The sequence below is a fragment of the Aquarana catesbeiana genome, linkage group LG03 (genome assembly GCF_042186555.1).
Source record: "Aquarana catesbeiana isolate 2022-GZ linkage group LG03, ASM4218655v1, whole genome shotgun sequence".
Classification (NCBI taxonomy): domain Eukaryota; kingdom Metazoa; phylum Chordata; class Amphibia; order Anura; family Ranidae; genus Aquarana; species Aquarana catesbeiana.
The window spans coordinates 547,789,023-547,804,180 of NC_133326.1; the positions used below are offsets into that span (position 1 = coordinate 547,789,023).

The 15,158-nt window shown below is 41.7% G+C and overlaps 1 protein-coding gene across 7 annotated transcripts in view; it reads left to right on the forward strand.

The window, feature by feature from the left end:
- Window positions 1-15,158, forward strand: part of ADA2 (adenosine deaminase 2) — a 118,970-nt gene that overhangs the window by 88,916 nt on the left and 14,896 nt on the right. For all 7 annotated transcript variants that reach the window (XM_073621569.1, XM_073621574.1, XM_073621567.1 and 4 more), the window contains exons 8-9: window positions 7,650-7,807; window positions 10,385-10,587. In XM_073621569.1, the coding sequence (XP_073477670.1) occupies window positions 7,650-7,807; window positions 10,385-10,587 (361 nt within the window). The remainder of the gene's footprint in view (window positions 1-7,649; window positions 7,808-10,384; window positions 10,588-15,158) is intronic.

Genomic DNA, 15,158 nt, shown 5'->3' on the forward strand with positions numbered 1-15,158 from the left:
GGGAGAGTCCTCAGCCCTATGTGAACGCTGATTAGAGTGACTCAGAGCTTACAGTATATAGCTCTTTCTTTCCTCCTTGTCAAGCAGAGGGGAAAGCAAAGGGTAGATGAGTATATGCAGCCGGGGCAGGGGACATTAAATTGCTGGGACAGAAAGTGATTTGAAAGCTCTACAGTGGGGAAACAGACTGCAACGTTTTTCTTTCAGACAATGGGGAGGGAGGGATAAAACCTGTATCCAATTATTACATTCATGGCATTTTATCCCAGTGACTACTACTGCCCTCCATTCCATTTCTGTTGTCACAGGGACAGAAACTGAGGTGAAGTCTCCCCAGCAGGATTATAGACAGCAATGAAAGGTTGATAGAACTATACACTCTTTAACCACCTCAGCCCCGGAAGGATTTACCCCCTTCCTGACCAGAGCACTTTTTACAATTTGGCACTGCGTCGCTTTAACTGCTAATTGCGCGGTCATACAATGCTATACCCAAATGAAATTTGTGTCCTTTTGTTCCCACAAATAGAGCTTTCTTTTGATGGTATTTGATCACTTCTGCCGTTTTTATGTTTTGCGCTATAAACGGAAAAAGACCGAAAATTTTGAAAAAAAAAACAATATTTTCTACTTTTTGTTATAAAAAAAATACAATAAACTCAATTTTAGTCATACATTTAGCCCAAAATGTATTCAGCCACGTGTCTTTGGTAAAAAAATGTCAATAAGCGTATATTTATTGGTTTGCACAAAAGTTATAGCATCTACAAATTAGGGTACATTTTCTGGAATTTACACAGCTTTTAGTTTATGACTGCATATCTCATTTCTTGAGGTGCTAAAATGGCAGGGCAGTACAAAACCCCCCAAATGACCCCATTTTGTAAAGTAGACACCCCAAGGAAATTGCTGAGAGGCATGTTGAGCCCATTGAATATTAATTTTTTTTTGTCCCAAGTGATTGAATAATGACAAAAAAAAAAAAATTACAAAAAGTTGTCACTAAATGATATATTGCTCACACAGGCCATGGGCATATGTGGAATTGCACCCCAAAATACATTCTGCTGCTTCTCCTGAGTACTGTGTGGAACTTTTTGGGAGCCTATCTGCGTACGGGGCCCCGAAAACCAAGCAACGCCTTCAGCATTTCTAAGGGCGTAAATTTTTGATTTCACTCCTCACCACCTATCACAGTTTCCAAGGCCATAAAATGCCAAGATGGCACAAAACTCCCCCAAATGACCCCATTTTGGAAAGTAGACACCCCAAGCTATTTGCTGAGAGGCATGGTCAGTATTTTGCAGCTCTCATTTGTTTTTGAAAATGAAGAAAGAAAAGAAAAATGTATTTTTTTTTCTTTTTTCAATTTCAAAACTTTGTGACAAAAAGTGAGGTCTGCAAAATACTTACTATACCTCTCAACAAATAGCTTAGGGTGTCTACTTTCCAAAATGGGGTCATTTTGGGGGGGAGTTTGTGCCATCTGGGCATTCCATGGCCTCCGAAACTGTGATAGGCAGTGAGGAGTGAAATAAAAAATTTACACCCTTAGAAACCCTGAAGGCGGTGCTTGGTTTTTGGGGTCCCGTATGCGGCTAGGCTCCCAAAAAGTCCCACACATGTGGTATCCCCGTACACAGGAGAAGCAACAGAATGTATTTTGGGGTGTAATTTCACATATTCCAATGGCATGTTTGAGCAATATATCATTTAGTGACAACTTTGCGCAAAAAAAAAAAAAAAATGTGTCTTTTTCCCGCAACTTGTGTCACAATATAAAATATTCCATGGACTCGACATGCCTCTCAGCAAATAGCTTGGGGTGTCTAGTTTCCAAAATGGGGTCATTTGGGGGGGTTTTGAACTATCCTGGCATTTTATGCACAACAAGCTTATGTCACACATCACCCACTCTTCTAACCACTTGAAGACAAAGCCCTTTCTGATACTATTTGTTTACATGAAAAAATAATTTTTTTTTGCAAGAAAATTACTTTGAACCCCCAAACATTATATATTTTTTTAAAGCAAAGGCCCTACAGATTAAAATGGTGGGTGTGTCATTTTTTTTCACGCAGTATTTGTGCAGTGATTTTTCAAACGCATTTTTTTGGGAAAAAACACACTTTTTTTTTAAATTTTAATGCACTAAAACACACTATATTGCCCAAATGTTTGATGAAATAAAAAAGATGATCTTAGGCCGAGTACATGGATACCAAACATGACATACTTTAAAATTGCACACAAACGTGCAGTGGCGACAAACTACATACATTTTTAAAAGCCTTTAAAAGTCTTTACAGGTTACCACTTTAGATTTACAGAGGAGGTCTACTGCTAAAATGACTGCCCTGGATCTGACCTTCGCGGTGAGACCTCACATGCATGGTGCAATTGCTGTTTACATTTGACGCCAGACCAATGCTTGCGTTTGCGAGAGCAGGGGGGGGACAGGGGTGCTTTTTTTTTTTTTTTTTTTTTTGCTTTTTTATCTTATTTTTAAACTGTTCCTTTCATTTTTTTTTTTTTTTTATAATTATGTCAGGGAATGTAAATATCCCCTATGATAACAATAGGTAGTGAGGTAGTGACAGGTACTCTTTTTTGAAACCCTAGATCTCTCCTCTGCCCTTAAAGCATCTGACCACACCAAGATCGGTGTGATAAAATGCTTTCCCAATGGCGCTGTTTACATCCGGCGAAATCTAAGTCGCGAAATCTAAGTCATGAAATGCTCGTAGCTTCCGGTTTCTTAGGCCATAAAGATGATTGGAGCCATTCTGGTCTCTGATCAGCTCTATGGTCAGCTGGCGGAATCACCGGCTGTATTCTCAGGTTCCCTGTTGGGACAGGAGAGCTAGAGAAAAACATGGAAGACGGTGGGAGGGGGGGACATTCCCTCTCACTGCTTGTAAAAGCAGTCTAGCGGCTAATTAGCCGCTAGGATTGCTTTTACATGAAAGCCGACCGCTGGCTGAAAAGAATGATACCAAGATGATACCTAAACCTGCAGGCATCATTCTGGTATAACCACTCAAAGTCCAGCAACATACCAGTACGTTGCTGGTCCTTGTTGGGCATATATTGTAATCTTTTTTTTTCATGCAGCCTGTGGGCTGAACGAAAAAAAGAGATTGATTGGTGGGTATGCCCACCATTAGAATACCTCCCTTCATCCACCCACTTCTAATGATGGGCATACGTGCACCATTTATATATGCCGAAGCATGGGGGCATCCGCCCCAAAAGTTAGGAGCAAATCGCTCCTCCGCCCCTGCTGCCCCCATGCTTCGGCATATATCACCTCTGCTGGAGTCACGGCTTTATATATCGTGGGAGCAAACGCTGTTGCTGTCAAGATAAATAAATCCGCGCTGCAGCTGAATGGCGTACCTGAAAACAAAAAAATGGTTGACAATAAAACACAGTAAACAGTAAAGTATAAAAAATTGCATACCTGAAAAGCAAACATGATAAAACATAATAACAATAAAACATTGCAGAATAGAATACAGTAAAAAAGAGCAGAACAATAGAGATAAAATAGAGAGAGAGAACAATAAAACAACAACTATTTTTGTTTTTTTTATTTTATATATTTTTTTTTTTTTTTTACACTATGGGCACCATGGGCATTATGGGCACCACAGGCCTGTGTTTGTCTTCTTCTTGGTGGCAGCGGGACACTACTTGTGCTTGCCACCTCACCAGCTTGAACTGCACTTATGGGACTCACCACGTCACCAAGTGTTACTGCAGTGCTGGTTTGACTACGACCGGGGTGTACTAGACCGCTGGTACTTGCCAGTTCAAAATGCTACCAAAAAAACTGTTAGCGATCGCAGGGATCAGGCCTGACTCTGCGAACACTGCAGTTATGCGTTTAGTGTTTTGTGACAGTGATCGATCGATACTGCACTTGGGTGGGCTGAGCTGGGCAGAGGGGCAAAACGCAGGTGCTAGAAGGTGTCTGGGCTGATCCCGCTAACACTGCGTTTTTGGGAACCCTAAACTGCTGGGGACGCTAGTATAAATCTGATCGGATCAGATATTGATCCGTTCAGATACTATACCACTAAGGGAGGTGTACGGTGCATGCGTGGGTGTTAGCGCTACTGGCACTAACCTGACGCTGCCTGGGGCTGGTGCTTGGCAGTTCACCAAAACGCTACCAAAAAAAACTGTTAGCGATCGCAGGTATCAGGCCTGACTCTGCGAACGCTGCAGTTATGCGTTTAGTGTTTTGTAAGTGACAGTGATCGATCGATACTGCACTTGGGTGGGCTGGGCTGGGCCGGGCGGAGGGGCAAAACGCAGGTGCTAGCAGGTATCTGGGCTGATCCCGCTAACACTGTGTTTTTGGGAACCCTAAACTGCTGGGGACGCTAGTATAGATCTGATCGGATCAGATATTGATCCATTCAGATACTATACCACTAAGAGAGGTGTATGCTGCGTGCGTGGGTGTTAGCGGTACCGGCACTAACCTGACGCTGCCTGGGGCGACGCAGACCCTATCTGACCCTAAAACCCAAGTTATATCACCGCCGGGCGATTAGGGGGCTAAACCTTTATTCGGTAATAAACGGCGGGTGCCCTGACACTATAAAAAATAAACTAACTAACCAGCGTCACCCGTAACAGTTATACGGTGATCACTGGTGAAAGGGTTAAGTAGGGGGCAATCAAGGGGTTAAAACCTTTATTAGGTAGTATATGGGGGTCCCTGACGCTATAAAACGCTGACGGCGAACCTAAATATTTACCTCCCTAACTAACGTCACCAGTGACACTAACACAGCGATCAGAAAAACGATCGCTTAGTGACACTGGCGACGGGGGGTGATCAAGGGGTTAAAACTTTATTAGGGGGTGTTAGGGGGGTACCCTAGACCTAAAGGGGGCTAACACTAACTGCCCTACCACACTAACTGTCACAAACTGACAACAATGTAGTAATCAGAAAAAAAAAAAAAAAAAACTGCTTGGTGTCACTGTGACGGGGGGGGGGGGGGGGGGGGGGGGTTGGGGTGATTAGGGGGTGATCTGGGGGTGATGGGGGGTGTAATGTGTGCCTGGTGTGTTTTACTTTGTGTGTTGTGTTGTGCAACTTACTCAGATGTCTTCGTTAGGCGGTCGGCAAGTGGTTAAAAGTCAATCCAAAAAACATTTGGTCTTGAGTTGAGCTTTAACATTATACCTGAGTTATAGTCAGTTATAAGAGACACACATTAATGCGGTTTTCTATTATTTAACACACTATTAATATATTTTTAAATACAGTATAAGTACCTGAATTTGACCTGGTGTCAATCTCTTGCAATCTCTGTACAGCAGGGCTGTAGTGTAAAAGGAAGAAACAGCACAAGAACCCAATAGGTTTATGTGCTGACAAGAAGCATGCTGATAGGAGAAAGCAGACTGGCAGACAGATAAGCTCAACATTGTGCTTCTCTTTTCACTGTCTAGTCATAGGCAGGGAGCAGGCTCAAAGGAAATGGGCTGAATTATGCTGGCTATCAGACTGAGGACATCTAGTGGCAGTAAAAAAACTGTGGGGAAAATCTTTGGATTGAAGCTGAACATGTTTTTTTTAAAGCTGAGAGCTAGTTTTGTTATTTTATCTTTTTTTTTTCAAATAACATTTTTTTATTTTCAAACACATGTGCAATACATTGTTTAAAAGAAAACAGCATGTGCAATGGCATTACATAAACTTAAGTTAACATATAATTTGCTGATGCTGAACTTCTATACTCATGAGCTAGAGCATTACTAGATGCCTTCGGTAGCCCAATGTTTGTCGTTTAGTGATTCATTTGTTTTACATGTTATTGGAGTACGTGCTTCACCATTGCAAAACTGTGATTATATATTCATTATTTTATCTTTTAATGGGTTCTTTTTAGGGTTTTTTTGTGTGTTATTTTTGGCTAAAGTTCTGCTTTAACTTAACATATAAACTCCCAAATCCTTACCCTGATGTTTGTCCATATTTTGACCCTAATCTTAGCATGACCCCTAAATACCCCTAGTTCAAATACTAACCCAAAAGTAACTCCCTTCAAATTCATATTTTTGTCAAAATTATTGGGCCATCGTGCACCACAAAGCTCTCTGCCCCAGACAAAAAAAGAAGCAATGCTGAAACAAATTTATTCTAGACACAATGAGGGTTATTTACTAAAGGCAAATCCACTTTGCACTACAAGTGCACAGCAAGTGCACTTGGAAATGCACTGCAAGTGCACTTGGAAGTGCAGTTGCTGTATATCTGAGAGGGGAGATGCAAGGAAAATAAAAAACAGCATTTTTGCTTGCACATGATTGGATGATAAAATCTGCAGAGCTTCCCCTCATTTCAGAGCTTCCCCTCAGATCTACAGCAATCTACAGCAATTGCACTTTCAGTGTGCTTTCAAGTGCTATTGTAGTGCAGAGTGGATTTGTCCTTAGTAACCCCAAAGCATGCATGTACATACAGTGCCTTTGCAAAAGTATTCACCCCCTTGGCATTTTTCATGTTTTGTTGCCTCACAACCTGGAATTAACATGGATTGTTTGAGGATTTGCATCATTTAATTTACAGAACATGCCCACAACTTTGAAGATTTTTTTTTTTATTGTGAAGCAAACAACAAATAGGACAAAATAACAGAAAAAGTCAAGCGTTTTCTTTGATGGCCAAAAAGTTTAATTTTAGACTTATCAGACCAGAGCACCTTCCTCCATACATTTTGGGAGTCTCCCACATGCCTTTTCGCAAACTCCAAATGTGCCATTTTGTTTTTTGCTAAAAGTAATGGCTTTCTTCCGGCCACTCTGCCATAAAGCCCAACTCTATGGAGTGTACAGCTTATTGTTGTCCTATGTACAGATACTCCAGTCTCTGCAGTGGAACTCTGCAGCTCCTCCAGGGTTACCTTAGGTCTCTGTGCTGCCACTCTGATAAATGCCCACCTTGCCCGGTCCATGAGTTTTGGTGTGCGGCCGTCTCTTGGCAGGTTTGCTCTTGTGCCATGTTCTTTTCATTTGGTTATGATAGATTTGATGGTGCTCCTAGGGATCATCAAAGATTTGTATATTTTTTTATAACCTAACCCTGACTTGTACTTCTCAACAACATTGTCCCTTACTTGTTTGGAGAGTTCCTTGGTCTTCATGGCAGTGTTTGGTTAGTGGTGCCTCTTGCTTAGGTGTTGCAGCCTCTGGGGCCTTTCAAAAAGGTGTGTATTTGTAATGACAGATCATGTGACACTTAGATTGCACACAGGTGGACATCATTTCACTAATTATGTGACTTCTGAAGGTAATTGGTTGCACCAGAGCTTTTTATAGGCTTCATAACAAAGGGGGTGAATACATCCGCACATGCCAATTATCATTTTTTTATTTCTGAAAAATAGTTTTATGTACTGTATATATTGTTCTAATTTTACTTCACCAACTTAGACTATTGTGTTCTGATCCATCACATATAATTCAGATTAAAAAAAACATTGAACTAAAGGCTGTAATGTAACAAAATAGGTAAAAAGCCAAGGGGGTGAATATTTTTGCAAGGCACTGTAGATTTTATCATGTGTGTGTTTCAGAAATATGATATATATCTGGTTTTCAATCATCACTCTATTTTTTTGCAGGCTGGCTAGGCAGGGATGTGGACAAGAATGTCCTGGATGCCCTGCTGCTGAACACATCGAGAATTGGGCATGGGTATGCCCTCCTAAAACATCCAGTCGCCCGAGAGATGTCACTAAAGATGAATGTCCCCCTTGAAATCTGTCCCATCTCCAACCAGGTAGCTGATTGTAAGGATAAAAGTACTGCTGTTGGATATCATGGTGCTGTCTTCTATCCTGGTGGCTGGAGATGACATGACCAATATACACTATACTGCCAAAAGTTTGTGGATACCTGACCTTTATGAGCATGTTGGAGATACCATTCCAAAACCATGGCTGTTAGTATACAGTTGCTCCTTACAACAAATGAAAAAGACTCTGCTCTCCAGACAAGCCACCATTACCTAAGAATCAAGATCGGCTTCAGCCTGCGAGTCTTCACCAAAAAGCCATGCCCCTTTGACACATTTCGTCCCTGTCCACCAGGGCCTAATTGTAGGGTGGAGAGTCTAGAGCCAGATAGGGAAGTCTTATGCACCATCAGCCACTATACAACAAAGGCAAGACAAGTGAGGAATATTGTGTGTAATCAAACACAAAACAGATTGAGTAAAAAGACTGAATGAAAAATTGGAATGCAATGAAAATAAATGAAAATTAAAATAAAAAAAAAAATACAAAAATGAAAGTCAATAATAAAAAATAGTAATGAGTATTTAAAACAGTAATGAGAATATTATTTAATTTTCATCTCTTTTTTCATTTATTTTCATTGCATTCCAATTTTTTCCTTCAGTCTTTTCACTAAATTTGTTTCTTCACTACTGTGTTTGATTACATACAATATTCCTTACCTGTCTTGCCTTTTCTTGTATAGCAGCTGATGATGCATAAAACTTCCCTATCCGGCTCCCGGCTCTCCACTCTATGATTAAGCCCTGGTGGGTGGGGGGTGAGGCGAAGGGCATCAGGGGGCGTGGCCTTTTGGCAGAGACTTGCGGGCTGAAGTCGATCTTGACTTTTATGTAATGGTGGCTGGTTGGGAGAGCGGCATCTTTTTTATTTGTTGTATGCATAATCTGGATAGGCATTTTGACAACCTGCACCCCCCTTCACCTGTGGATTATGGGAGTGGCATTCTAAGTCCAGTTTAAGGTCACATAGAGTTGCTCCTTCTTGCAGCTTTAAAAGTCCCCACTTTTCTGGTAAGGCTTTCTACAAGATTTTGGAGCATGTCTTTGGGAATTTGTGAGGTTAAGTACTGATGTTAGATGAGAAGACCTGGCTTACTATCAGCATTACAATTCATCTCAAAGGCATGGCTGCTGATAAGGTAGTAAAGTAAGCCCTCCTGTACCAGGTCCGGGCCCCATCAGTTTAAAAGGGGGGCATGGGCACCTGCCTAGCAGGAGGGCCAGACGTACTGCTTTATTTCCACCTCTTGTGCCTCCCCCTGCAGCGCTATTGGTTTATCCTCCTTTTTCTGCCTCCTGCTGCGCTGCAGAGGGATCAGTATCTGCTCCCCCACCCCCCTGCATGCCCCCCTCCCCTGCAGTGCTGCTGGCTTCCCTCCTCACCTCTCCCGACGGCTGTACTGCTTTATTGTCACCTCTTGTGCCTCTCCCTGCAGCGCTACTGGTTTCTCCTCCTTTTTCTCCCTCCTGCTGTGCTGCAGAGGGATCGGTATCTGCGCCCCCACCCCCTGCGTGCCCCCCTCCCCTGCAGTGCTGCTGGCTTTCCTCCTCTCCTCTCCCACCAGCAACTGCTGCAGACACATGGAGGGGTGTTTCAGGATGGAGAGCGGGGGATGGGGGGGGGGATGGGCGATAAATGTGCCCTATTTAACTTTTCCTGAATGAACATGGGGAACAATCGTTACTGATCGCTCCTGTGCCTATTCATCACCGTAGCATAGTAAACTGTGTTCATTATGCTTCAGTTTGTGAATGAACAGGAAGCCTCAGAGCACTTTACATTCATTCACTGTCCAGTGCAGCTGAGGCTGCAGGGAAAGGAACTGATGAATCTCTGTTCTCAGTCCCTATCTCTGTCATAAAAGGGAGACATTAAGGGTCCAAACAGATTTCAACAAAGGCCCCCCAACAGGGTAGTTAAAAATTTTTTAAAAATAAATAAATAAAAAATAAAACTCTAAAAAAAATCTAAATATTAAATAATTTGAAAAAATTAAGGATTCGTTCAAATGTGCTTTGCTCTCTGAAGAGAAGTCAGCATTTGGATCGCTCTTTAAAGAGCATCCCTCGCTTTGCATAGGAAGAAGTCTTTGTTCATTTACAAAGCGGCAAGTCCAGCCAGGACAACCCCCTGCTTTAAGCCTGTACTAGTGCAGAGCAGTGCTATTCACCTTAATCAATCTTTTTCAAGGGAGGTAAAATTTCTGCCATGGCTGTGAAGCATAGAATCGCATCTGTGGCATTTTAGCGAAAATATAACTTGATATTTTCAGAGGGGGAGCCCTGTCAGGTAGACTGTACGGGGCCCTGTGACTTCTAACAGCAGCCCTGCTCAAAGGTGCTCAGTAGGGTTGAGGTCAGGGCTCTGTGCAGGCTACTCAAGTTCCCCCACAACAAACTAGTCAAAACCTATCTTTATGGGCCTGGCTTTGTGTGCAGAGGTACAATCCTGCTGGAACAAAACTTGATAATTTGGAGGAGTGTCTACATGCCTTTAATCATATAGCGTACATCTTTCTCCTCATTACTCTCCTTTATCTGATTTAATTTCTCCTTCAGGTCCTTCTCTTGGTGTCTGACCTTCGCAACCACCCAGCAGCTGCCCTCCTGGCTGATGGCCACCCACTGGTCATAAGCTCCGATGACCCATCTGTCTTTGGATCCAAAGGATTGTCATATGACTTCTATGAGGTGTTCATGGGGTTTGGGGGGATGGAGGCTGATCTGAAGACTCTCAAACAACTGGCACTGAACTCAATCACGTAAGGAAAACATGTAAACTGCCTATCTGTTTTTAAGCTATGTGAAAGAACATAAAATAATGAAGCTAATGGGGTCATTTTTGGCACAAGATCAGGTCCAGAATAGTTGATAGGAGCTTTTATACCCCACTGGAGACATTTAAGTCTTAAAACCTTGTCTTTTGCCAAAATGGGTACATTTCACTGAAATCCCTCCATATTTGTTTTAGGTAATTTTGGGGAAATAATAACCCTCAGTTCCTAGTGGAGGATCGTGTGACATTTACCTGCTAATAGGTATTGGACTTTTTCACCATCCTTCTAAATGCAATAGCAAGGTATGCAAAGGGCACTACCAGGTTTCAATCAGTGCTTCACTGTCCCACACCCAAGTGTTACTAATAGTTGCCCTAGGGCGACCACTCCCAGGGGGCACAGACACCGCAGATCATCTGCCTTCCTAACCCAGACGAGGTTGACCGCTCAAACCAGGAGGTAATGGACCCTTCCATCTTTCTCGGGAGAACTTACTCCCGGACCCAATTATGTTCAGGCACTCCGGTTTCAGTTCCTGCTGATAATAACCTTCCAGGTTCCTATCACTCCAGCAGATTTGCATAGCCACCACCCAAACCTTGGTCAGGTCAGGATAGTAGCACAGCGCCTCCACTGGATCACTGTTAAGAACAGATTTTTTTTTTCTATTCAGAACAAGACTTCAACGTACTAGTAACATTTCTGCCATGGTACAAGCCAAAAGTACAATCTCGTCAACGTCATAGTTTTTATACAAAATCTATATAAAAAAACACAAAAAGAATCAACATTCCTCCTAATCTCACTCCCTATCTAACACACTCTACACTTAAAGACGTACTAAGACATACTAAAAAAACCTCCTAAACTACAAAGACTACAGACATTAGTCATCAATCTACCTACTTACTTACAAAGGGTAAGAGACGCAGCCACCTCCCAAAACTCAACATTCACAGACTTACTCACAATTACAACCTAAACCCCCCTTCCCTATAAACAATCAAATTAAATTCACATTTACATGCACTACCATTTGCCTCCTACTTGCACACCTACACTATCCAACCATTCCTCAACCTACACCTATCTTCACAAAATTATTCCAACTCCTCCTCCTCCAGATTCTCCAACTCTTATCCTCCCCCATCTCCTTTACATCAAGCAGAAATGCCGTATGCAATTTCGTTAATATCATTCGGCAGCACCACCCAACTTCAAATTCTTCCTGCCTAACAACCAATTGGTTTATCGCATCCCACAAAGCCTCCTTTAGAATACAACTAAAGATCCAGCCTAGGCACTTACTTTCCACGTTTCCTAGTCCAATATTTGTTAGTAAACCTAAATATGTAAGCTTACATCCACAAATCTTATACATAAACATATCAAAAACATCTAACTTTCTTTGCATAGGCACAATCCCAAAATATGTGTTGCACATTTTCCACATCTCCACACCCTTCCCTCGGGCTTCTATCAGATCTTACAATGTCCCTTCCTTTCAGGAACTCTTTTGTGGATAGCCCATTTTGCAAAGCTAACCATGCAACATCATGTTGTCTATTTGACATCCCTTCTATGCCCAAAGCACTCCAAACACTTACAGCCTCCACTGACCTCAAACCTCTGATATTGCAAACTATATCATCTTTGTACATTAATCTCCTTACCTTCATTGTATCCCCTCTGTCCAACCCCAATGCAACCAAACCATACTCCATTCCAATTTTTTCCAGCTTTTTGTAGTGCATGGACAAGAAAAAGGAAACTGGTTTCCCCAACTCCACTTTCCTCCACCTCCATCTTCTAAACAACCATCCTCCCATATAACAAATCATATTTGATGTCCTTCAATCTACCATCACCAATCTGAAAACCATTAGCCAAAAGTACATATCTACGAATTTAACTAAATCCGGAAAGCCCAGACCACCCAAACCACATGGCTTCTTAACTATCTCCCTCGTGATTCGCTCCATTTTTGTTCCCCATAGGAAACTGTGCATAGCTTTATTGGTTCTGATTGCCCACACCTTCGCCATTGGTAACACTATTGCAGTATAAAGTATTAAAGGAAAAATAACGGCCTACAAAACCAAAATTTTACCTCTCAAGGATAGATCTCGAGTTGTCCAAAAATCCAATTTCTTTTCAATCTTTTGTGACAGTTCATCATAAGTAACCTTACCTTTTACTGTTCTCTCAAACGTAAGTCCCCAAACTTTCACATCCTTCTTTACTTCCAGGTTATCTTTTCAGATTTGCACCTCTACACCAAGATTACATAGACAATTTTTTTCCAGTTAATATTCATTTTGGAAACCATACAGTAGATCTCTGTCACTAAACCAATCCTATTTACTTCCCTCTGTGATGATCACAATCACATCGTCCATGTAAGCCATGGATTTTACCATTTGTCCTCCTCCACCCGGTATAACAAAGCCTTAACATATCTTATCCTTTTGTATATTCATAAGTAGGGGTTCAATGACACAAACAAAGGGCAAGGGTGATAAAGGGCATCCCTGCCTCACTCCTGCTCGAAACGGGTCAGTCAAGTTTCCATTTACCAAAACTCAGTTTCTAATCCCACGATAAAATCCTTCCACAACTTCTAATAGACTTTTGGGAACACCTAATCTCCTCATGACATTAAAGTGGTGTTCCGACCAAAATTATACTTTTTAAATAAAATTACCCATATAATACACAAGCTTAATGTATTCTAGTAAAGTTAGTCTGTAAACTAAGGTCTGTTTTGTTCGTTTATAGCAGTAGTTTGTTATTTTATAAACTTACAGCAGGCCGTGGCCATCTTAAGTGTGGGCATCTGAAGCCAGACTGTATTTCTTCCTGGATCTCAATCTTGCAGATCTCGCACATGCTCAGTGCAGCACAAGCAGTGTAATAGGTTTTAGGTCAGGTTTCCATAGCAACGGCAGTGTCAGAGGAAGTTGCCACCCCTTCCTAGAAGGCATTGCAAACAGGAAATGATGCGATGAGCCACGGCTAGGGAGGAGGAAGTGAAAAATGAATACAGCAAATATACAGTAGGTGCTGAGAAAAAAAAATTAAAAATATCCAATTTGTTTGCAGTGCACAGTTTAGTGAGGGATGCTGAAGAGTTGTAAAAGTGGGTGGAACTCCACTTTAAACACGAAAACATGAGATACTCGATCATAAGCCTTTTCGAGATCCAGAGACTCCACCACCAATGGTCTCTTGTTCTTATTTGCATACTACCATGTCTCTTAACAAAATTAGGTTGTCTAATAATCTATCTGGTAGGGCACACATCTGCCACGATCCAATAACTTTTCCCAGAACCTCTCTGTCTATTTGCCACAATTTTGGCCACAGCCTTATAATCGACATTTAAAAGTGTTATCGGCCTCCAGTTTTCCATATCTCCTCTATCCCCCTTTTTTAAAGATCAGGGTAATTACCCCTTCCCCCATGGATTCAGATATTTTTTTCATTTCGAAAATTGTTCTCACCAGAACACAAATGTCAGATCCTATTATTTCCCAAAACGCTGAATGAAACTCAGCAGAAAGTCCATCACTTCCCGGTGTCTTATTCTTAGCCATTCCAACAAATGCCTCTTTAATTCCTATATCATTCACCTTTCTTTCTAACCACTCCTGCTAAACTATTCCCAACCTCCCATCCAATACTTCACAATAAGTTTTCATTTCATCACCATCCTCTCTTTCATATCCTTTAAAACGTTGTTCAAAGAACAACTTCATCTCCTCTACCACTTCCACTCCCTCTACCTTGCCACACTCTGTATTGACGCATTTCAAAACCTCTTTCCTTACACACATTTTTTTGAAGAAATATCTGGTGCACTTTTCATCCTCTTGCATGTGTTGCACCTTAGCCTGAAAAACTCTTTCACTTTCTCTCATATGCACTTTCTCCGATCTTCATTACCAACCCAAGCTCTTCCTCCACATCCATACCTATTTCCTTAAAGTGGTGTAGGGTTCTCAATCTCAAACCCAAAGTTTCATATAACTTCTTTCCATCTTTAGCCCTACTCCTTCCCCATGCTCTAAAGCTGGGGTCTCAAACTGGTGGCCCACCAGCTGTTGCAAAACTACAAGTCCCATCATGCCTCTGCCTGTGGGAGTCATGCTTGTAACTATCAGCCTTGCAATGCCTCATGGGACTTGTAGTTTCGCAACAGCTGGAGGGCCACCAGTTTGAGATCCCTGCTCTAAATAATCCACCTATCCTTTGTTTCACCCAACCCCACCAATCCAACAGGCACATGAAACATTGTTTTCTCTGCACAAGATGCTTGTATAGTACCTCAAAATCCCGCATTACCTCTTCATCCTACAAAATTAGGGTGTTTAATTTCCATACCCCTCTGCCAAATTTAACTCCACTTTCTAAAGGAAATTTAGCTTGGATTCCCCAATGATCACTAAAGAAAACATGGAATTTTTCAAAATGTTAAAATATCAGATTTTTTTAGCAAAATTTAAAATCTATCCTGGATTTAAACCTTCCAGATTCCGAAAAGAAAGTAACAATAT